Here is a 24331-nt window from a genome sequence, read left to right as displayed (position 1 = left end):
GTTGTATAATGTACCTGAGAATCTGTTTATTATTCATAGATTCATAGGAAAAAAAAGACTAGCTCCAAAAAAAGACTCAAGTGCATCCAGTGAGATTTCTTCAGAATTTAGACACTTTAACTCCAAAATCACAAACCTGCAAACCCTTAGCTGCCACCTAACCATGGACATGACTAACTCAATGGCTTCCACATTTTGTGACCTTTAATTATTTAATTATTTAATTAGATACCTCAACAACCTGTTGTATCCATGTGCAGAAATGTCCAGTCTTGGCAGTGTTAGCTCATAGATAATACATGCACTAAACATTCTAATATGCTGAATGTAAGTCAAATGATTAGAAAACTTATGAGGGGATTACGATGTGGAGATGGTTCAGTTCCTTGCCATGCCTGTGTGTTTCAGCCTCACAAATCTTTTGTTAGAAAGGCTCAGGCACCAGACTGTAGGCTGTTCTGTGTGGAACTGCTCTCAACCCCTTTTCTTTAGCTGAACCATTCTTCAAAACTGGAGATTAATTTAGTCACCCTGAGAGATCTCAGCAGTAACCTAGAGGGCCAGCATCGCAGACCAGACATGGGCACTGTGGGGTCTGGAGCAGCCCTGTGTTCTGTCTTCTGTTCCTGTGTGAATGGATTTTATCTAAAAGCTGTTTCATGAACTACGTTCCTTATATCTAACTTGAATTTGTTTAGCCTTAGCTTCCTGCCACTGTTTCTTGTTATGCTGGTCTCTCCTAGATTGAGGAGTCAAAGTTTAAACACCTGATACTATCTTCCCAGGGATGTATTTATGAGCCGTGATCAAGTCGCCCCTCAGTTTTCTTTACAAAAGGTTTAGCAGAGTGAATTCTGCAGGTCTCCAACTGCAGTACCTGTCCTCCATCCTTCAAATCATTTTTGTTCTTCCATCTTAAATTTTTCTGCATTGTTTTCAAAATGCAGATCAATGCTAGTTATGTTTGGAGTAATTTAGTGTTAGTCTCACCGATCTGTAATAGAGATCACACCTTCCTATTTTTGTCTGCTTTTGGCCTCTTCATTAACCAGTTTTGTCATTAGCAATTTGTGCTGCAGCGTAGTACTTTTTTTCTCGTGTGAAATTCTCTTACACTCCAATCCTTAATCCCTCAGAGTCAGAGTTTGCACAACAGATTTCCCCCATGTGTGTATACATCAGTGGTCTGCAGATCTGTGACTTCGCATGTGGCTGGCATTAAAGCATTTTGTTTTTCAAGGAGTTTAGCTTACCAAAGGATCCTTGATCGCCTTTTTCACCATCGCTGGCCATTCTGTCAGTCTTTGTGTTACTTGGAAAACACGTTAGAAGTGAGTTCAAATGTGCTTCCATATCTAGTGAAAATGTTACTGCTGCTATTATTGACACCAAGACCCATGCTGTAAGAGAGCTTGCACATGCATATTAGTTGCATATCTTCCCAAAAGTGGGAAAGCTCTCTTCTTAGAGTTTTATATTCTGCATCTAGCAAGCTAAAGGCTTCTGCGTCTGACTTCTGCTGTACCATATGCAGGGAAGCATCTTCGTGTCAGCCAAACATTCTTGTCCTTTTACGAGAAGCGCATCTCTTACCTGCCGAAAGTCCATTCATGTATCCAAGGAAACAGGTTATTCATTATGTCACCTACTGAAGCTACTTAAAAAAAATGACTCATGCTTCATTCCAGGCAGGCTTAGCAGTGAGTGATGTAGCCTCTTTAAATACCCGCTCCTGCTAAAGGGTGAAAAAAATTGTGGTTCTGACCTAACTTCTTTCCGTCCACATTCATGAAGATATGTCTGTACCTTATCTGAGGATGGATTGCCCAGCACTGCCAACAGAGGTGCAGGGAGGGCAAACAGCAAATAGCCGGCTGCTAGCCAGGAATGTGAACCTCTAAATCCACTTTCAACCTGCAGTTCGGGACCTGTGCCCCAAATCAGACACTGCCTCAGTTTGCTGGTGGGCACAGTAGATGCTGTAAGGTGAGAATATCTCTGGGTCTGTTTAGCAAGGCAGCGCGGTGACTTGTTCCATCTCGTGCTACCTCCGGTGCTGCTAATGAGGGAGTGACAGTTTGGTGCCTTCGTAGCTCTGTACCTGCAGAGCTGCAGGTTTCTTGGCCCTTTATTCTGACCTCTTCAGAAGTCCATCCAGCAGACCAGCCTCTGGAAGGCCATTGCTAAACTTTCTTCACCTCCTGTATAGCTTTAACTGACAAAATTACACAGCTGCACGCAAATTATTTGCACGCAACCCTTTTCTGTAGGACACTGGCATCTGAAGCTCTTGATTCCAGTGAGCTGGGCACTGCACACATACTAAAATGCAGTTCTTCAATGGAAGAATTTATATTCAAACTAGTAAAGCGGTCGGGAGACAGGAGTTAATGACTTTGACTAAGGTATCACGGTACTACGCAGGGCTTGGAAAAGAACCAGATCCTCAACGGCAATCCAGGCTCTAACCAGCAGGCTGTGTACTTGTCCAGCAATGAATATAGAATACGAACTCACTTGGGCTTTTCTTAATATCATTGAGGTATTAATTCAGCCCTTTAGCTTCTAGCTCTTAAAAACCATCTGCAGGATGATACGTCTGAGCCACTCTGTTTTTAAAACTGGAACTGCTTTGGCTGCTCAGACAGTGGATAGAAGTTTCTCAGTCTCCCGCAGGACAGAGCTTGTGTTGCCAGTTGTCCTTACTGCCCCCATCATGGCAGGTTCAGAGAGATGGCACACAAAAGAGTGCTGAAATAAGCCAATTTCCTGGTTCTTTGCTATCAAGTGCTCCCATAATTTGCTAGCAGTGACTCTGTGGCAAGCAGGAAAAGGTCCCAGTCCTCTCTATTACTGGAATCATATCAGGGCCCAGGATCTGGGAAGTATCAGAGATATGGCTCCTCTCTGCACCTGTATTTTGGGAAACTGTAGAAACTCAAAGTGACGGCCTTGCAAACTCGGGATGATTAGGTTTTAAAACTAACGTGGGGGTAAAATTGAGGAAAGCAAAGAAAGCTTGGAGTAGTTGGATTTTTTCGTCACTAAATCTCAACTTAAAGCTGCAAGGTCTCATATAACCTATTGCATTCAGATGCAAGTGAAAGCAGTTTTGTGAAATTTTATGAGATTTCCTGTCTTCATGCATGTGTTAAAATTGTGGAACTGATTTCTGGTCTCACCTACTGCAGTTATACACCATAGCAATTCTATTTAACCTTTAAAGGCCCTGTTGTCTGAAATTCACTGTAGCTGATCTGGGTTTTAGTGAAATGTGCACCACCATGAATAGTGCAGCTATGCCGGACCTGTTGGTCTTTTGTCATAGGTTAGTGCATCCAGGCATAATATCAATAACGATTTGCATGTGTCAACCTTTTTCATTTAGCTTGCCATATCCTGGAATGTTGCGATGGCCTGGCACAGGATGTCATCAGCACCATAGGGCAAGCCTTTGAGCTTCGATTTAAGCAATACTTACGATGTCCCTCGAAGACGCCTACTTTCCAGGATCGGTGAGTACGACTGCAGAAGACTGCTAAAGAATCTGATTTAGGTTTGTATTTACATAGTAAAATGTGCTGTGGGCAAATCGCTGGAGAAGGACAGGACTTAAATACTTAAATAAGAGATTTCTGCTGAATTAGCAAAGCAGGGTTTGCCTAATGAATATAAAAGGAGTACAGTCACTTTAAAAGAATGTTTAAATATGCATTTTATAGTGAACTTATTGAAAAGTTCATGCATTTTCCATTGTAGTTAGTAGATAGTGTTGGATGGCCAAGAGTGGATGTCATGTGTGGCAATTCCTCCTCGTTTTTACTGTCATAGCAGCTCTGTCAATTCAGATTCAGTAAACTAGAGTTACTGGGCTTTCAAAATGACTAATGATGTTTCACTATTTCTGATATTAGCCAAGGTGAAGTTTGTAGGAATATAATGTACTGTAGACAGGCTTTGACTGCGTTCCTCTCTGGAGAATACAAAAGCTGTCTATTCATGTATGTTTAACAGGCTAGGATAAAACATTCTCTTTTCTTTAGTGAGCTGTGGTTTTGAAATGCATTGGTATATGCTCACTAATATTAGTGTAAACCCAATGATCTGGTACCCTGTGTGATTTCTTACATCAAAGTAAAATGAGTGCATGGTGAATATAAAATGCTACTTATTTTCATCTGGAAGCATTCTGTACTCGCTTTAGACTGGTGTAAATGACTGTTAAATGTAGAGTAAAACTGCAAATCTGATCTCTCGACTTCATGGAGTTCTTCCAGATTTACATCTGTGTTAGAGCAGCCATAATTAAAGACAATGTTTAGAATTTAGTCAGTCAATCAAGTAACAATATTACAAATGCTGCAGTGAGGTTAAATACAATAGTCTGTTAATTCATTTTTAATGGCACTTATTATTAAGGCTGAGTGAAAACATCCTTTAGTCAGCATAAAGAAATTCATTGATTGCAAAGTGCGTTTCGATTAAGTTTGTCTAAACAGAGAGGGTCTGCTGCCTGATCCCTCATTCCTTCCTGACTTGTAAGTGTAGCTGAATTGTCAAAATAATATGCAGTAGTGACCCCCTGACAGACATGTCATGCTGCAAGTGCTCATAAGCACTTTGCAAGTAATGGGCAAAATAAAGCAGTCACTTTCTTACAGGATGCAGAGTTTTGATGAGCCGTGGATGGAGGAAGAGGGAGAGGCAGCAGAACATCCATATTACAACAACGTCCCAAATAAAATGCCCCCTCCTGGCGGCTTCATTGATGCCAGACTCAAAGCGAGACTTCCCACTGCTGCGGATACAGCTCAGGTCAGTGCAATTGCATCTCTGCCCTCCTGCTGCTAATCTGAAATTGAAAAGTGATGGGTATTTTAAGACGGATGCAATGGGAACATTTATAGCCTACAACCTTCATGTGTGGCCAGTTTCCTTTTGAAAGAGGGAGCATCAACAATCTAGGGGGCAACGAATTAGGCAGGTTCGGGACAAACAAAAGGAGGTGAGTTCTTCATGGTACTAAAGGGTTACACAGGTTCAAGGAAGAGAAATCCACTGAGGGTTACTAACTTGCAGTGGTTTGCTCGGAGTTTCAAATGATATCTGGGACAATATATAGGAGATCCATGATCTCTCTTAGCCTTGCTCTTTCATTTGTTTTTGGCCACTGTAAGAAACAAGATATTGGACTAGGTGGAGATTTTATTTGAAAAGCCAGGATCACTCCTCCATGTTTTTATGATTTCTACATTTTTACTTATCAGCATGAGTTAAAAAATGAAAGATGATCTCTTATTCTGTGGAAGTGAAATCAGCCATGGTGGGGGTGGGGATGAGAAACTGGGGGGATAGAAGACTGCCATGCCCCTGGACAGGATTGCTGGATGGAAGGAGTTGTTGGCTACCATCTATAGACTCCTGGCATTAGCTCTGGAACTGTGAAGGTCTCCTCTCTCTTGCCCCTCACAGAACTGTGAGTACAAGCATAGTGGGCTTTATCTCTTTTCGGACCAACCCTAAAAGTGCTGTTGAAGGCATTGGCCTCAACCAATCTCAGCTAGCTGCTTGCAGATCAGCACCTCAGTTTGGTTCTGCAGGCCTCGCCCATTGCAACAGAACTCAACATTTAGCCTTTTTACTGAATCATTACAACTTTAGGCTCTTCTCATTGGTTGGCAGGCTCTGTGAGCCCCAGAGCTGTTCTCCTGGCTCACCCTCACTGTCATACCAAACATTTCATGCTACCTCCAATCTCTGATATGAAAGGACTTTGAACCTTGATTTAAGATGCAGGCAATGGCAATATTAACAAAACTAGAATCAAAAGAGCTCAAATTCTGTTGGCTAGCTGAAATCGTCACCTCTTTCTTTCCTCCCTCACCCCTTCATTATAACTGTTACAGGTAAGAAGAGAGATAACTGCAATTCAGTGTAATGAATCCTGTACTATGTGATTTTGGTGTGGCTGAGCAGGCTTAGCCGGTGGCCGGTGGCCTTGCGGAGCCTAGGGAAATCAGCAGGGCCCTGCTCAGCCCTTGGTACGTCTCTGCCCTCACACTGACCCAAGGAGTGTGAGCTGAATGAGTTGCACTTCTCTGTGCAGAGGCACGTGGTGGTGGTTGGAGCCTAGACCCTACTCTTTCTGCTCTCCCAGCAGGTTGGTATGGTAAGGAGTGCACATGACCTGCGAAAAGATTTGATGCAGAACTGTTTAAACAGTCTAGTGCAGTCATTATTAACAGTTAATTATGTTAATAACTCAGTAGCAGTCAGTATTTAGCTAGGCTCCTAGATAGGTTTTGCATCCCACATTGAACTCTGTGGTGCTGAGGCTCAATGTAGTGGCACATGAACATCTGGTTTAAAGTCAGCTCGGATATTTCTGCTGGCATGGCCATCAGACATTTGACTGCAATATCAACATGGCCACTGAAGACGAGTTTTCAGATCCAGCACAACTCTGCTTAAGTGACAGAAAGGCCTTGTCTAGAGAAAGCATCCTCCCTTCAACACCTAGCTGAATCCCCTAGTACCGGTGTGAGTTTCCAGCTGGTGCTCTGGAGGGTGTTTGGGGCGTCTTCTGATCCCGCATCTGGTTTCTGTGGAGCACTTGTCCCCAGGGGTGGTTTGTCAGATCTTGCTGTGTGAAGACAACTGTACTGAAGGAGATGATGTGTCATTTGAGATTGCAGGGCTTAGTAAAAGCAGGAAGGAGGGAAGTTTACATGAAGGCAACCAGTATTACCTTACTCCTACACAAATGCATTCATGAAACATATATTCTGACACCACGATGAATCAGCAATGAAGAGTGGGTGTACATAGAATATAACTAAGGAAATCATCAAAGCCACTCATAATATATCCCAGTGTTTTAAAGGTAGTTGAAGATTTCTTTGTGTGTGTGTCCCTTCTAGTCTGCAGCGGGAGTGGGAAGAGAGCAAACCTATTATCAGAGTCGGCACCTAGGAGACAAATTTAGTGAAGACTGGCATCACGGGCCTGTTAAACAAGGTGAGTTTCACTACTCGTAGGTGCTAATATGCAGGTGGTCTTGGATGGGCAAAGTGCATGAAAGTCTGATGCCTCAAGGTCTTTGGGCAGTGATCTGCACTTTGTTGATGATACATGTCCTTTGCCATGAATTTTAGTGTTGGTTTCAGTGAAAGGTATTTGCTAAGTACCCGTGGACAAATTATTTTATGCACACTTTCATAAAAACTTACGTTTTGCAGAATGGTTCATAATTTGTGTAGCCCCCAAGCTTCAGCCTGCTCTGAACCCTGTCTAAATTGCTATGTCTTAAAAGCCTATGGTATTGAAAGGCAGACCATTTGGTCCATTCCAAAAATCTGACCCATCGTAAATGTTTAAGACGGAATTTCCAAAGGAAGTGCTTAAAATCAGCAACCCTTCCAAAAATGTAGAAAGGTGTGTGTGTTTGCACTGCGCTCTACAAATGATTTGTAAATAACAAGCCATGCATAATTTCCCTGTTGTTGTTGTCTACGAATTATAAGCAAATCACATCAGTTAAAACATCTATATGAAGTTTCACCCTTTCCACATTTACTTCATGGCTTTCCTGTGTTTCTGGGGACACTTTCTTTTCAAATGCCAGAATTTGTTCTCTGTTGCTAATCTACATGAATCTGGAGATTTTATTCAATTTCCTTCTCTCATGACTTCCCAACACATCAGCTTTGAAACTCACATTCTTTATTTTCAAAAATTCACTTTTCTCATGGAAAAAAAATGAGACACAGTTCTGCCTTCGTTTATCAACATTTTTTTTGACTAGGCCCAGCAGTTATTTTCTTTTCATCTCCCATTCCAGGGAATTTTAAAACTGTGCTAATGATGTGTGATATTATCTGGTCATTCTAAAAACAATGTTCTACCAAAAATAGAAATAGAAAAAAAGGGGGATTTGAATTTTCTAGGATCTTTGGATGTTTATAGCATGCCAGAAGGGAAATCACAAGTAACCCCGACGGCAGAGATGCCAACGTACGTGAACACCCAGCATATAAATATGGATGCTCTATTGGCACTTCAGGCAGATGCTGAAAGTACCTTCGGTGGAACAACTGATAATACCAAAGAGAGCAGCCCAGGAAAGGATCTATTTGACATGAGTGAGTTCCCTCCCTTTTCATTCCCTTCCTAATAAGAGACCTAATATGTTTACGCATTTATTTTGTCTTTAAAGAATTCAGAAACTCCCTCAATGGAATTTTAGTACTCCTGGGGGATTCATGGTGAATTTTGGAATTTGTGGTGCTTGTTCATCTCTGACTGAGTTCAAAATAAGCATGGCCAAAGATTTGAAACTAGTTTGTATTAGATGTGTGCTAAGCTGAGTTGCAGCCTGTGTTATCTTTAGTGTCATGGGCAACAATGTCAGAAGGAAAATAAGGTCGGGAGCCTCCTCGTGAAGGGGACTGAAAGAGTGAGTGGCTGGAGAATCAGCTTCTGCCAGCCCTGCCGGTATGCTACTGGGTAGCAAAGCTATGCTACAGAGACTTGGTGCAACAAGGCAACTGGAAGGCAAATTATAAAAACATGTTATCCCATGCTCTGGATAGACCTACGACCTGATCTAGCTATCTGTTTTAACTCTGAAGTCAGCTGTTATGAAATCAATATCATAGCCGTAACCTTAAAATAATGTTTTAAGCATCAGTCATAATTTGATGTTGGTGCTATCCTTACATATATTTCTCAGCCATGAACAGATCGTATTTAGCAGAAAGGATGGGGAAAGCAGAAAACTTTCCCTGTTGTTCCACTCTTCCTACCTCCAGTCAATTGCTGTTCAATTGCAATTCAGTTCACATCATTAACATGCAGTGAGACAAAGCAGTTAGTACTTATATGCTACTTGTAAAATAACATATCTACATTTCTATTAGCTCAGTATACATAGAACTGTCCTCTGGGAATGTATTTGCTGAGATATGACTGACAGTGCTTTCTAGCGAGAGGGAAGAAAGTTAGAGAGGGTACCTGTCTGTGAAGAATGATTTGCAATGAGAAAAGTTTGTTCTATGAAATGAGGGATGTTAACCTTGATTTCCTGTGTTCCATGTCCTTAAAACATGCACATGCTTGCCTCCATTTTGTACACATTCTTTTCCTAAAAATAAGGAAAACTGACTTCTTATCTTCCAGCCTGCATTAATCTTTATTAGCCATTGGATCACAAGGGAGAAAAATGGTATTAGAAAATGTGTCAACTAGCCCCATGTTAACATGGTTTGTTAAGTTAAACGTGCTGGGCTTTGTGCAGACCGCATTGTAGTAAAGTCATAGCTTAGTTGGATTTAAAGAGTTAGCTAAGGTATCAACAAGCTGTGACAGCATAATATTTACTCTGTTTCTCTGAGCTAAATTAACCCCATGTGGCCCCATGCAACCACTGTATATTCGTAGCCTCTGAGCAGTCTTTTTAGAGCTGCTATATTGCTTCCTGGTCCTGCTCTGCAGATGTCCTCTGGTAAGTCTAATGGGCACGAAACAACATATCTTTTTAATACTAGTTGGTCAGATGAAAGTCTGAAAGGGAAAATAGCTTTTGATAAGCCACCACAGCATACAATGAAGCATACACTGACCTATTTCTGCAAGACTGTTGGGATATTTAATGACACATCTTTCCCTTCCAATCTAGAGAAAGTAAGATTGAGTTCAGGGGTTAGCTGAGGTTTAAAACATGCTTCCTCAAGGATGATTTCAGTTAGCTAAATCACAGTAAAGATGTTAGCCTGTGTCTGTTAGGAAGAGGCGTAGACTGAGAAATAAGGGCTACAGATCCCTTCTAGACATACCCTTAGGCTGGAGACTCAGTAATGGATAATTGTTAAATGAATATGTTGTTTGAAGAGGGACCAGATACGAGCATAATAACTTTGGCTACCCATATTATGCAATTTATTTGAAATGAAATTGTCTGACGTAACTGTCAAGACAAAAGGAGAACTCTGCCCTGTACCCGAGCCTATAAATACAACTGTTGACAATATCTTATTTTTGCCATTACTGAAATAGAATCAGTACCTTTCAAAAGCTCATAGCAAGGTTGGCTCTGATTTTTATCAGCATCTTTCTGTGCATACTGTAAATTCTTAACTTATTGCATTCCTCAGTCTTAATATGTTCCATAAATCGGTGGGCCTAGCAGTACATCCCTTCTAGCAGTACATCCCTTAGTTTTTCATAAGGATAAAAGGAAGTGGCTATTACACAAAATAAATCCAGTTAGAAACAACTGGGATATCACTATCTTGCAATATAGCTTACCTCTGAATGATCTTGCATTTGTTTCTATGTCCGCACCCAGAACCATTTGAAGATGCTCTCAAGAACCAAACATCTGAGCCTGTGTTGAGTAAGGCCACCTCCACTGAATGTACCAGTCCTCTTTTATCCAGAGCAGCTGACTGGACTACAATGGAGGAGCTGAGTACAGAGCCTTGGTATCAAGGAGAGATGAGTAGGAAAGAAGCAGAACAGCTGTTAAAGAAATGTGGAGATTTCCTTGTGAGGAAAAGTACCACGAATCCAGGCTCCTATGTGCTGACTGGCATGCATAACGGACAAGCCAAGCATCTTCTTTTGGTGGATCCAGAAGGAACTGTAAGTGCTGACTCCCGAATAATAGTAAGGGAGGTTTCTGACTTGACGCATTTTGTATACATATGTTTAATCTTGTTTACAGCTTATTCACACTTGGTCATAATCACAGCCTCATATAAGGTGCCATCACATCTCTAATTCTCTCCCTGATGTTTAGCAGATCTACTGCATGATTTCTGCAGGCTGCAAGGAGCATTAGGAGCTGTTTTGCTATCAAGGTCAAACTTTGTCACTGTAATACAGTCTTGGCATCAGAAGTTTAGCTAAGTCACTTTTGTTGCCTTCTTGCTGAGAAGTGGCTATGGCTGTGCAAGTTAGGACAGCCTTTGCGTCTGAAATTTCCATATGCTGTCTCTGTTAGACAGACTATAGACCATGCCCTGCAGGCCATTTGTTTTCCCTGGAAATGTTTCCTGCCCTTAGCCTGGGAGACAAACGGGATAAAACTGATCCATCTCTTTGCAGCACAAGGACTCCCTTAGGTGAGGAAGGGAGCTTCCTGGCTGCAGAATGGTGAGGGCAAAGAAACTCCAGCTCCTCCAGCTCTCCTGTCGTGCTTCTGCAGAGGCTTAGCCTCATCTGAGACTGTACATAAAGTGTTGCCACATACTTTATTCTTGGCTCCTAGTAGCAGACAGCTGGCAACTCCTCTTCTTTGTAAAAGACAACCTTAAACGACAAGCCCCAAAGCAATTGAGAAACTCCAGGAAAGGAGGTGGTCTGCTGGCATCCATTTCAGCTGAAAAACTTGCAGAAGACCAGCAGAATTCTGTTGATCCTGTAGAGTGTAAATGCTGTAATGAGAAATGGCCATGATGCTTGTTGTAATTATACGTACCACAAGAGGGCAGTCAAACGATGTTTTAAAGCACTTACATGACAGCTGCGCGGTCCTAGGCTTCACTGAGACACCAGCCTGGGAAACTGGGTGCGGAGTGTCTTAGAGAGGGACCTCATTCACTAAAATTTTGCCAGCTATTTTGTCACTTCTTCAGTAGGGCCTCCTAACTTTCTCTTCAAGATAAATATTCAAATAGCTGTTGCAGGGCACCGAAAGGCAAAGGATATCTATATCTGCTGCTGTTCTTACTAACAGGGAGTACCAAGGCTCTCTGATCCCCAGGCCATTTTGCTGGTGTGGGTGAAGGATGGAGACTCTCAGCTTTTCTTCACTGCTTCTAAGGGCAGCACTAATTTACCCCCCTCCCTACCTAGAGACCTGCTTCTTGTATGCATCTCTCCATCTCTCAGTCTTTTGGTACTGTACCACCATGCCCTAAAGCCTTCCCTACCTCCTCCTTTCCCAGAGGGCAGGGTAGAGAGAATAACAACAGCAATCTGTACAAAAGGCTTAGTATGTCAAAATGTTCTTCCCGTTTCCCAGCTGCACCTTTGCTCAGGTTATGCTCTGCTTACCAGGGAAGGAGCTTGCTAGGTCTTGGACCCCTTTCATTGCCTTTCCAGTGTCCCCATATCCAGTAAGGAAGAAGCTAGTGTGTCTCATTTGGTAGTGTCTAGGGAATTTGATTCATCGTCCACAGATACTTCACAGAGAGGGCTGGGAAACTCTTATCCTGCCCATAAGGCAGTCTTCCAGCTTGCTCCTCTGTTGGAAAAAATTGGATGTCATGGCAGGATGTGCCTCCAGCAAGGCACCTCTGCCTCCTGCCACCCCTCAGTAGGATGAGCAGCGGATGCAATGTGGATGTAACACCATCAGAAATCCCTTGTCTCCGCCAAGAAAGCCCCTGAAACACTGAATAAAGAACTAAAGTACTTGTTTCATAACGGCCTCAGAAAGCTTCACAAACATCCATTAATTGAGGCGCATGGACAAACAGCACTGAACTGAGTTCATACCCCTTCCTGTTGAAGTGGAGGCTGCTGGGGATTAAGCGAGTAGCGGTTGTATTTACAAACAGGGTAGGGAAACTTTCAACTGCAACTAAAAGTGGGGAAGGGGGCTCCAAACATGAAACAGTTCATTTTGGAAGAGACCTGAGTACTTCTAGCTAGCAGGCTCTTCATAGCCTTCGGATGAAGATCAGGAGGAAGTGGGCAGCGCAGCATCTTGCACAGTCATGGCACAGTGCACTGGTTATTTCTGCTGCTTTGTGGGAGCGTCAAAGACACTGCTCTCGCAGGAGTCCACTTAAGGAGGCACCACTTGATAAGAGCCAGTTTCCTATGGCAGTATTTAGGTTAGCTGGGCTGTCTCTATAGGATTAATGGGATCCAGGCGCAGCTGTTGAGCAGCTTGTCAGAGCAGAGCACAGTCAATAAAATGCAAGTGTAGAGCAGGCCTGAGTAGCATGCCAGTGGCTTGCATTTCTTCCATGTGGCCTTGGCATAATTATTTATGAAACTCATGCATACAAAGAGGGCCTGGCCATTGATTAGCACGCACAAAATTAGCCAGTGATATGTTGCAACACTGAAAGGCTTGTTTTCAGAGCAGAGTCAACGGACCTGTTGCTTCTACCCTGATCCAGCTCACAAAAAGAGCCTCTAGTTCAAGGTAAGTGGTGCTTAAAAGTGAAGATTGCAGGCTTTTTGCTGAATTTAGAATGAGAGCTTGAACTCTGGTCAAGTAGACCAGAAGAGCATATTGTTTTAGGATGAGAACACTCTCAGTTGAATTGAACTGACTGAAAAGGTGGCACTGTTTTAAAGATATCCAGTAATTTTGAAAATATAGGTTTGAATAAATACAGCTGGTGATGTTTCAGCAGTATGTTTCAGAAGTCATGAGATCCTGATGGTTTTCTTCACTGACATTGCTACATGCAGACCAAGCTAACAGGGTCGTTTGCATCAAGGTTATTTGTTGCTTATTTTTCCTGTGACAGCCTGTCCTAAGTTGCTGATAGTTTTGCCAGCATTTAATTGTACAGACTGAAATATTTCAGGTGAGGTGCTCGCTACAGCATAAATTGATTTTGGAAAGTTTTAACAAAAGTTGTTATCTCTTGCTGAAAAAAGTTCAAAGAAAATAGATGACATCCTTCATTTTAAAGAAGTGTTCATACACTTTTTGCTGGGACATCCCACAGCCATCCCAGTGTGAACCTTTATTGTGGCACGACATTTGCATGAGAGACCCAATGTTCTTCCTGGGGAAGCTGCATGCCTTAACTCACTTTAAACATAGGAAGCAAACGTTTTGTGAAGATGTAGTTATACAATTAAAGATCGTTTTGTAATATAAATTAATTTTTGACCTGCCTTAACTTTGGACTGCTTGACCTTGCAATATCAGTGTTCTCGTCTCATGGACGTAATAATACACTTAGCAGGATGCCAGTGCAGAGTGCTGGTAAATGTGCTGGGAAAATGCTGTTCCCTTCTCAGAAGTGTTTGAATTTCGAAAGCCCAAGTGGGTGCTATGCAGCACAGGGCAAACACAAGCCAAACACAGATGATGACTGGATCACTTCTGGGAGAAGGGAGTTTATCAAGCAGAAGTGAGGCAAGTCTTTTGGCATCTCAAGAAGCAGGCCTTTGTGAGGAAAAACACAAAGTTGCCAGAGCACGGAGAGAAGAGTTGTGGTCTGGCACCTCTCTATAGGTCTCTCTGGAGGGACAGCTCTTTGTAATGAAAGAGGTGAAAATACTTGAAAGCAGGAGGTCATTTCTGGAGGAAGAAATGTTGATCTAAAATTCCAGCTTTCAGTGAAATAAAATGTTCTGAAAGTTTTCAGGCAGGCTTGTTAATGGCAGACCGGCCCATAGATAGCAAGCAAAATGTCTATTTGGAGAGAACAGAGGGAGACACAGAAGAATTTACTCCAGAAACAGCCAAACTTCCACAGATTTTGATGGGAGAAGATCCCATCTCTTAAGATGGGATCTTTTTAAGATCAATTTCTTAGAACTGGGGATAAAAAAACAAAGACATTATTAATTGTTTTGTTTTATTCTTAGAGAATTTTAGTGCAAAGTTGAGGGAAGAAAAGTATTTTGCCCCTTCTTTAATGTTTTCTCTTGCATCCTCTTTTTTAAAGGTTCGTACAAAAGATCGTGTCTTTGACAGCATAAGTCATCTCATCAACCATCACCTTGAGAATAATTTGCCAATAGTTTCTTCTGGGAGTGAACTCTGCCTGCAGCAGCCTGCTGAGAGGAAACACTGACTCCAGATAACTCTTTTAGCTTTTGTAACTTGCAAGCTGTCACTGGTGGAAACTGCAGATCTGAAAACATGTACATTAAAAAAAAAAAGCATATTCGTATATATTTCGCCAGTATGTTTTCTTTAGGTTTAAGAAGCCCCATTTCACACGATACACTTGAAAATTCTTAATGCTTTATGTGGACATGAAGTCACAACAGAAGGCTTTCTTAAAAAGTAATTTCAATTAAAATTGTTCCGATTCTCTAATGTGAATATTGATAGTGTATATATACACATTATATATAAATACAGTATATATTTATATTTTTCAAGTCAGTCTCTTGAAGGTATGGAACTTCTGTGCCATGTGTTTTTAACAGAAGAAACATGCCAATTGTGATTGCTCAGATAAAAATAGAATTCAGCAATCTCAATTTCTTGAGAAACTAAATATTGGGAATCTTATTTATAATTTTATCGAATAAGCACAATTACGGGGAGAACACAGAATGGTGTACATTGGTTAACTACCAAGGAGTTTGAATTCAGCAACTAGTATTCCAACACGGAAATTTAGCATAAAACGGTTTTTAAAAGCGTTATTCAGTGTCGCTGATTTCAAAAGCATTTTATCTTTCTGATGTTTGAATTCTTATATGATGCTATTCAAAACATTTGTAACTTGCTTTAACAATGACTTGATGTGATCTCTCTGTGTACGAGGTATGTGCATTTGATTTTTCTAACAATTATATAACTTAATATTCTGCAACTTTAATTTATTAATCTGAGTGCTAAGGTTATTTACAAGTAGTTCTCTGCTTATGGTGAAGATTTAGGTGTCCTTGACTACCAGTCTCCAATGAGATGTTATGTTCTGATTAGACAAGTTCAAATAAATTGTGTTTAATAGGTTTAATACAAGATGTACATGGTTGGTCAAAGACATAGGTGAAGAATCTTTTCTTCTTATAAACAGTGAAAACTATCATGAGTCAGTGATCAGTTTTGCAAACGAAGTCACTTGGATTTACTAAGTTATTAGGTACCTCTTCCCAAGGTACCGCTTGAAGGTGGCCTTCAGCACATGCTAGGTATTACAAATGTACTGCTTATCTCTAGATATCAAGTTGGAAAATATATACACTAGAGATGTATTTTTGGCAGAAATATCCTTGGCTTTTGGTATTGGAAAGTGTTTTAACGAACGTTTGTGCTGTTCAAACCCAAGCACTGTATGAATTTACTTTCCTATTGTATGAACCTTAGTTCTTATTTATGTAGTGTCATCAAGAGCCACATTCAATTTGCATTTTAATGAACAGGCAGAGATTGTGCCAGGATAACCATCATCAGAATTTATCCTTCTGTGTCCCAAGGTCTTCTCTAGCATCAAGTCTTCAAACTTGATCCAGAAAGGCTGAGACTCAGCAGGATGAGTCTAGGTTAAGCACCTGCCTACCTTCAAGAAGTCAATAGGACTACTTAAAGTTAGATTTGGCTTTAAGAATTTGCTAAATTGGGATAAAGTTGACAGAAGGATTCACTTAGAATCCATTCAGATAGGATTGTTGTGATAAATTTCTGAAATAATTTTCTTGTGCTTTCTGCTTTTAAATATAGTAAAGTTGCCACTTGGGAAGTTTGTTTTTGTTTGATCTCACGAACAAAAATGATTAAGGCATCTAAGACTAATCATGTGACACATGCAATAAAAGTACATTTACTTCTGTAATCAAGACATTCAGAAGCCAAACTGGGGCATTCAGTGAACCAGATACTCTGATTCATTTTATTACACATATTTATTAGTTATTAGTTGAAATTTCTAGGTTTGGGTAGGCACTGAGAGCGAAGGAAAGAAATTAAATGCTGCATTGCAACCCAAATTAGCATGGCAGTGAGGAGAATGGATATTTTCAAAGTTGCTTCAATCGTTTACCAGTTTGGAAAGTGCAAGGGAAAATGAAGAAATCTTATACCCCAAAGCAGTAGCCATCCAACTGTTCTGGCCATGATTGTAGGACGGGAAATATTTTGTTCTGCTGAGTGTGCTTACACCGTGAAAAGTGACTCCATTGACATGGGTGCCCTGTTGTTAGGGCTGGATCACTGGCTGTAGCTGAATCTTTTTTCTCCTGATTTGCTTTGTATCCATGAAGGCCAGAATTACAACATTTAATAAAACTAAGAGGATTCTGATTTCTCTGTTTCATCACAGACATGTCCAGATAGTACCTAAACCTTAACCTGGTGCTGTTTAGAGATCCATTTTTTTAATGTCTTTCATGGTCGTACTGACAAATTCTCTCTCTCTCTCTCTCTCTCTTTCTTTTTTTTTTGGTTAAAGCTACGCTTTTTCTAACCTCAGGTCTTGCAAACTGAAAACAGGACTGAAAGTCAGGCCAGGTGCTTTTGTTGTCATCAGCAGGAAAAAATCAGAGGTGAAATGCTGAGAAATTTAGCATTTACAAATGTTTGTTTTCTGTTAGAAAGTGGGGCTTCAGGAATATCAAAGTTTTGCCTGGGGAAAAAACTAGTTTCAATGAAAAAGTTCACGTCTGTTTGGAAGAACCTAAAGTAATACATTTTGTTTTGGGTCTGCATGTTGAAACAAAACATTTTAAAATGAAAACAGGTAATTAAAAAGTGGTAGCTGGAAATACTTTGAGTCAACATTTGTGATTCTAATGTTGCAGAAATTTACTGCTCTAAAAATTGTTTTTGAGGTTTCATCTTTCCATTCCTCTGCATACTAGAATCTATGAAAATGTACTTCAGGATGTAGATTCAGTTTTCCAACCTGCTCATTTTTCCCTGGTATTTGCTAGTATCACCAAGTGAACCCAATTCTAAAAATTAAACATAGATGTATATAAACAAGCATGTGAGGTCTAAGCCTAAGAATCTTTTAGTTATGTCTATAACAAAATTTGCCTGTTTAGCTTCATAAAAAAACAGATTCTCCATCAAAACAATTGAATGATAGTCTGTTATTGCACATCTAATTATTTATGTTTAATACAGATTGGCCAACTGGAAGTTTTAACATGCTTGATACATTTTATTTAAAGACCATCCATGTCTCACCACATTCCAGTTTGAAGCATTTCAGTTCCTACCTTTTTCATCATATATAACACTTATCGTTCCATGCTCCCACCTGTCTACAGCCATGCCCTGGGAAGTTTTATGTGATATCACTATATATAGAGAGGGCCTTTTTGATACTTAAAACACTGTTATCATCTGTCACATCAATAAGTGCTAGGTTCCTGACTTTCTCAGGTACCTTTAAAAATCCCACCTTCTGCCTATCTGTCTTAGATTCCGAAATACTCGGTCAGTGTACCCCTGGAAAAATGTGACAAGATATGAGTGCATGAATGAAGGTGCTACACATACCCTGAAATAAGCATCTAAAAAGTTTGACCATTCTCCTACATGTAGCCTTAATAACTTAGCAGCCAATTAACTGCATATTTTGGAAATTTAAGGAGGTGGCAAGGAAACACAAAATAACATGCCCCATGGTAAAATAGCTTGATAGAAGTATTAAATTCCCCAGACTACATTTCAGAAGCTCTGTCTCCCAAGAAAATTTGTGTGATATTTTAAGCTGCTCTGTCAGCATGTCCAGTTTTCCCAGCTCGGCATGTCTACTGGTGATGCAAAGGCTGCGTGAGATAGAAGTTGGTCCTAGGCAGTGGTAGTGTCTTGGGGCTGTGCCAGTGCCCTGTCGCTGGGGTGGGCCAGGAGACAGCGCCTGGCGAGAGAGGGTGGTCCAGTTGCTTCTCCAAGTTATGGGAACCAAATGAGCTCCAAGCTGGCTGGGATGGAGGGGAAAGGCATAAAGGCAAATCAGAGCTGCTTTCCATCACTTTTCGTCATTGTCACACTAGTAGATTTGGCTTTTCCCTATGTGAAAATGCTATAGCTACTGCATAGCCATGTGAATAATAGATCTAAACATGTCGTCATTAGACTTAAAGAGCCATTTTCCAGCAAGCTCTACAAGAGATAATTGAACCTCTTAGAAAGTGGGATTCATTTCTGTGAGAATCTGACAGTGTCACCAACTTGAGAGATGTAGGAGTTATGAGACTGGCTCAAACACCCTGTGATTGGCGTAAAATCGTATAGCTAACAGAATAATTTTGGCATTTTAATTTTTGCCTTTGGTTTTGAGTCCCTTCACCTTTTTCATTTTCTTATGTAATCCCAAGAGCTGGGCGCTTAGTGGTTTTAAAAATAGGGTGGTCATTCAGTACCATGGCTTTAAGAGAAGGGATTTTATTGAAAAAGCAAATTTACAAGACTCAATAGAAATCATTAAAATTAGGCAATATTAGGGCATCCTTTGATATTATCACAAGGGATAGCTTAGAAGTCAGAACTGAGTAAGAAACTCCCAGTATCTTGCAATATTCTCTAAAATCATTTCAAGCCCAATGTGAAGAGAGGTAAAAACTGATTATCAACTTTGTTTCCTGTTGTGTTGCAACTATGTGAATTACAGGCAGTGAAAATGCATTGTATTCTTTAAATAGGACTTTTAAAAATGAACTAAGTGCTTCTGATTCATTGCTGCTATATAGTAATTATTGGGTTAAAACAAATTTTCCAGTGAAGTTGGCAGTGACAGATCTGACAGCTGAGTTGCAGCCACATTTCCAAATTTTCAGTTATTTCAGATGCTTCACAAGCAACGAAAACCTCAGATGCTGAAAATGCGATTTGAAAGCTGAATTACCTTTGGGCTTCTACAGGAGCGTGGGCAGTGTGAGGACTCCCAAGCTCCCTTCACTAATGCAAAAAGAGGACATTCAAATTGGCCGTGCCTGGGTGGAGACCGTAGGGGAAGGAGATCCCATTTCCATGGCTTACTGCCTGGGGCTTTGCACATGAGGTAGGGTGTAAGGTTTTACAGTAGCTGTCCTCCACTTCCAGCCCTACAGGCTTCCCAGTGGGAGTTAACACCAGTTCTGCCAGAAACCTCTCTGCGGCTTGTGCTTGTTCAATAAAAGCTTGAATGAAGGATATAGGCCTGGGACCAGGATCTGAGTATGAAATGTGTACTGTTGCATGAAGAAAATGTAGATGTTTGCTAACAATCTGGTAGGTGTCATCTGCCACCCGCTAAATTGTCTGTATCTGGGGATCTTTTTTCCCTCCCTCTGTAGAATAATGTGCTCACGTTTCTTAGCATCATGATCCCCAGGCATCATGTTGTGCAGTAACGGGAGGAGAATTCATAAAATTTATATCACAGTGCAATTGTTGCTGGCACATTAAGTGCCAGATGCCAGCTACAATGTATTCATAACAGAATCTATGCATATTTATATATCTGTAAGTAGTAAATGCTCCATTTGAAAGCTAGCACAGTTTTGTAGCCTCCAGGAAATTTGCAGTTCTGGAGCAGAAATTTGCGATTTGTGAATGCTTCCCCATTAGGTTACAAATCCAGCTTTCAAGCCTTTGTTCTTAGCATCCAATGTCTCCATGAAGTAAGTGGTAGCACTGAGAATGTATATTAAGCAAATCACCTTTGCATAAACAAAATCTCTGCTGAAGTAACAGACACACTTCCGTATTTAGCTTCCAGGTGTTTTTTTTAAATGCCTGTATAAAATCCAAATTCAGATTTACCTTAGTCTATTGTCAAAAACAGGTGGGTTTGCATGGACTTCCCCCCCCAAATCTATGCTTGCACCACTTGCGCTCGAAGCTGTCAGGATATGGCTGAATCCCCATGAGAAGCTTTGTGTGCAGCCACGCTTAAGCTACGAATTTGCACAGTGTCTGTGGACCGTGCTCACAGCTGCAACGGATGCAGCTGCAGTGAGGGCAGGTCTATGGACCTATAGGTCTATAGCCACACAGCTGGCATGCAAGTTAAGCAGAGGTTTAAATAGGGGCTGAAATGCTCTCTTGGGAGAGAAAACTCCAGGGACAAGAAGTGCGAAGCATGGAAACATGCGCCAATGGGAAACGAGCCACCCATGAGAACAGAGAGTTGTCACCAAATTATAAGTATGGTTGATATGGTTAGAGCAGAACCTCTGAGGAGAGGAATTGCAAATTGCCCAGGCAATGCCTCAGGCTCATTCCTTTTTGAGACATTTATGTTCACAATCCTTGAGCTGTTCCTCTGCATCCTCCAACATGAGCATCTCATATGGCTTCCTCTGAGAAAAAGCCTTTCCTTCTTTTTGTTTTTTTCTCTCAGTAAGAGAGAAAAGATTTCAGAGCTATGTATTTCTAGCAAAAGGACTGTATAGGGGAAAAGCTAAATTCAGAGCGTTTAACCTTATTTGACTAATAGAAGAGACCATGGAAAAAAGTGAAGTAGCTAAAGCTAAAAGTGACTCATTCTGCTACCCTACTTTCCAGGAGACCGGAAGGATGACTCAGATGATGATGGTAGCCTCAAATTTTGAGAATAAGATGCAGACTTACAGTTTACATCGTTTTCACGGAAGTTAAACAATGACTTTTTCCAGCAGTCCTCCTTTTTCTTCAGAGAGGCAAAACCCACCAAAAACATCTAGGCAAATATTCATTCAAAAAAAAGTGAAATTTCATATTAGGTAATGAATGTAAAGACTGTAATTGGTAGAAGATGTGTATTTGTGTCCTTTGTGGCTGGACTGGTGTGATAACTGCTTCTAAGTAAAGTATTGCAGAGTTAAATCTTGAAAGAAGCCAGGTTTCTTCTTTTGAGGTAAATGTTTTTTTCTTTGCATTGTGTAGACAGCAAAAACAAAACAAAAAAGTGACTATTTTGCTGTAAAAGGGAGTTTGGCTGTACATTTGGTATTTATTAGCATTTATTACTTGAAAACCATTCTAAACTGAGAGTTGCAGGAAAAAAAGTGTGTGTAGAAATATTGTGATCATTTATATTCCCAACAACTTTTGTGAATCCAAACTTGAAATCTGTTGTGAAACACTTTACTAACTTTCAAGTTTTTGCCAGTCTGCTAATTGTGATATTTTGATTGTAGAGGCAAAGTTTGTCTCTGAAGAAGGCCTTGAGCAACACGATTTGAAATATGTGTCATGCAACTGTTTTTTTTGATTATTCAGTTTGTATATGAGTAACAGAAGTAATAAAATAACCAGTACTAGTATCAAATCTCACTATATAGAAAGTGGGCCTGTGTCTGTTCTCCTGCACCCAGGTTCCCTAGTAGCCTATTTTTCGTACTTAAATGGAGAGATGCCTGTTCTGAAGCAGAATAAACTAAATTCTACAGGGCTTACTTGCATCGAGTATTACTAAGTTGATGAACTTCTCATCTTAGTAGAAACAGGGACCAAAAATGGCAGAGGACCAAATAAGATATAATGTGTTTGACCTCAGTTATACTGATTTTACACTGGAGGAGCCCGAATGACTTCGACAGAGGTGATTTTGCTTTCCAAGAGTTCCACTTTGCCACATACCACTTTTCGGAAGTGAGTAATTGCTCCCAGTGGCCCTCTTTCTGGCCCAGATGGTGGCCTGACCTGGAAAGGTTGCTCTCCTGCCCAGCACGCTGCATAGGTGAGGGTGGCTGACCGCATGGCTTCTCTTTGGCAGGTGACGGCAAGGACAGCCCCCGAGGCAAGAGCTGGTGTGCCGAGGAGCAGGGACAGCACCTTTGCCTTGGCAGGGAGCTCAGCGGGGCTGATGCTCCCAAACCATCTCCCTCCAACCCACTGTGCAGATGCCTCTGGCCTCCTTCAGAGACCAGGAGGCCTCGGGGCTGCAACTAGCCCCACAGCTCAATGGCGCTGAGCAGAAATCCCCTGAGCATTGTTGCCGTACCAGCCCCTTGCAAGCACTGCCACAAACAGGGACGGGCTCCAGGCTCAAGGTGGAAGCTGGGTCTGTAGATCCTGGTGAAGTCAATGGCCGAGCTAGTGCTGCTAACTGTATTGGTGGAAATTTGGAGTTAAATGGCACCAGCAGAGCCAGTTAAGTATTGAAGCCAGCAAAGCTCAGCGGGAATGAACCAGCTGCTCTCAGGATCCCAGCTTTTTTAGCTCTTACAGTAGCATTTGTTCTCCATTTACCTTACTGGAGCAATGGGAAATAACAAACTTTTAAGGCAATGCTGCACCCTTAACTACAGTTGCTTGTTGTAAAATGTGCCTTTCTTAGGGAATAGCTGTGCACATTGCTGTTGGTGGAGTGGGTAAGTCAAGGGTCTGTCTGCTTAGAGCCAATCAGAGCCAAAATCTGCCTCTGACTTCGACCGCGGCAGACTCAGAGCCGACCTACCATATGCAGTTCACATAACATCCTTGCAGACAGTGCTTTGAGGTACGACTTCTGTAACTTAAATGTGTACTTTCTACAGAAGGCTGAAACCTTTTTGCGTGTCTATGAAAGACAACTGCTACATAACCACTTTGATTCCAAGGTCTGAGATTTAAATGAAAGTTTTCTAAATGTTTATGGTACTTAATGGTTCAAAACACTCTGTAAGACTGTTGGCAATAAAGCCTCTTGTGAAAGCCTCTTGTGAAAGCTTTTTTTCTCCCTTAGGAGGTTTCTTTTGCATTTCTTTTGTAATCCAGAACAAAAATAAATATTCCAATTCATGAAATAATATGAATGAAATGTCTGTCTGCTTATAGCTTTTGCTCCACGTAAAGGAAACCAATTATTTAAGGGAGACCCAAATCAGATTTCTTGTAGGATCAAATCAGTCCAGATGACGAACAACTTGGATTCTGGGTTGTATTTTAAGGATTTTTCTAATATTTTAGAGGAGAAAAAAGCTTCTCCAGAACCTCTGGGAAGAAGCTTCTCCTCCAGCTTTCTCCAGCTTCAAGAATAGGACATCTTCCTTGCTCTTTATAGTCCACTGCTGTTAAGCCCTTGGTTTCACCTTCTTTGAAATTTTATTCTGAAATCTTTCTAAATTTGGCTTTCACCTGGTAGGTCTTAGCGGGATGTACCCACTGAAAAGTGTATCCCTAGCAGATTTTTCTTCTCTTCAGTTAGAAGTACTTTGTATATTTTATCATCAGCATGGTATGTGAACCCATGGGCTTTAGGAGCCTGCTGTCAAGTACGGCAGGGTAGAGAATTACCAAAAATAAAAACAGGTCCAAAATAAGGGATGGAAATCAAGCCAGAGTGGAAGGTTTCTGTATTAACAAAGAGTCACTTGGCCTCAAACAGCGGAGCTACTTCCATTGCTTGTACCTTGGATCAACTCTAACAATAGCTGGGGTTTAAGAACCTACTGTCAAAACTCACTTTTATGAGCATGTCCTTGGACTTTGTTGATTATAGTTTTTCATTTTTATTTCTCATCTAAATACGGAAAATCACGCATAACATCCTTACCGTCAGAGTTGGCATTGGGTCAGCCACAATGTTTTTTCAGACAGCTGCGTTGCTAAGGCCCTTCTCATTTACTATAGCAAGGAATGCTGCTATGTACCACCACCTCTTGAGCTAACATTTAGCAACATGCAGGCATTTTAGCAGGCAGTTTTCAAAGAGACCATTCCAGGGGAGATCTTCAAGACTGAAAATACAACCAAACAGCAGTCTAAGATCTAAAAACCTAA

General features: G+C 41.1%; 1 protein-coding gene across 10 annotated transcripts in view; it reads left to right on the top strand.

The window, feature by feature from the left end:
* LOC138060925 (SHC-transforming protein 3-like) overlaps positions 1-23266 on the top strand; it is a 103787-nt gene extending 80521 nt beyond the window's left edge. For all 10 annotated transcript variants that reach the window (XM_068924478.1, XM_068924477.1, XM_068924485.1 and 7 more), the window contains 6 exons: positions 3389-3515; positions 4662-4815; positions 6921-7017; positions 7947-8141; positions 10346-10641; positions 14646-23266. In XM_068924478.1, coding sequence (XP_068780579.1) covers positions 3389-3515; positions 4662-4815; positions 6921-7017; positions 7947-8141; positions 10346-10641; positions 14646-14774 — 998 coding nt within the window. In that variant the 3' untranslated portion in view covers positions 14775-23266. The remainder of the gene's footprint in view (positions 1-3388; positions 3516-4661; positions 4816-6920; positions 7018-7946; positions 8142-10345; positions 10642-14645) is intronic.
* Positions 23267-24331: the final 1065 nt, after the last annotated feature.

The sequence above is a fragment of the Struthio camelus genome, chromosome W (assembly GCF_040807025.1).
Source record: "Struthio camelus isolate bStrCam1 chromosome W, bStrCam1.hap1, whole genome shotgun sequence".
Classification (NCBI taxonomy): Eukaryota; Metazoa; Chordata; class Aves; order Struthioniformes; family Struthionidae; genus Struthio; species Struthio camelus.
The sequence above is the reverse complement of the archived record's forward strand: the minus strand, read 5'-3'. Positions and strand labels throughout refer to the sequence as shown.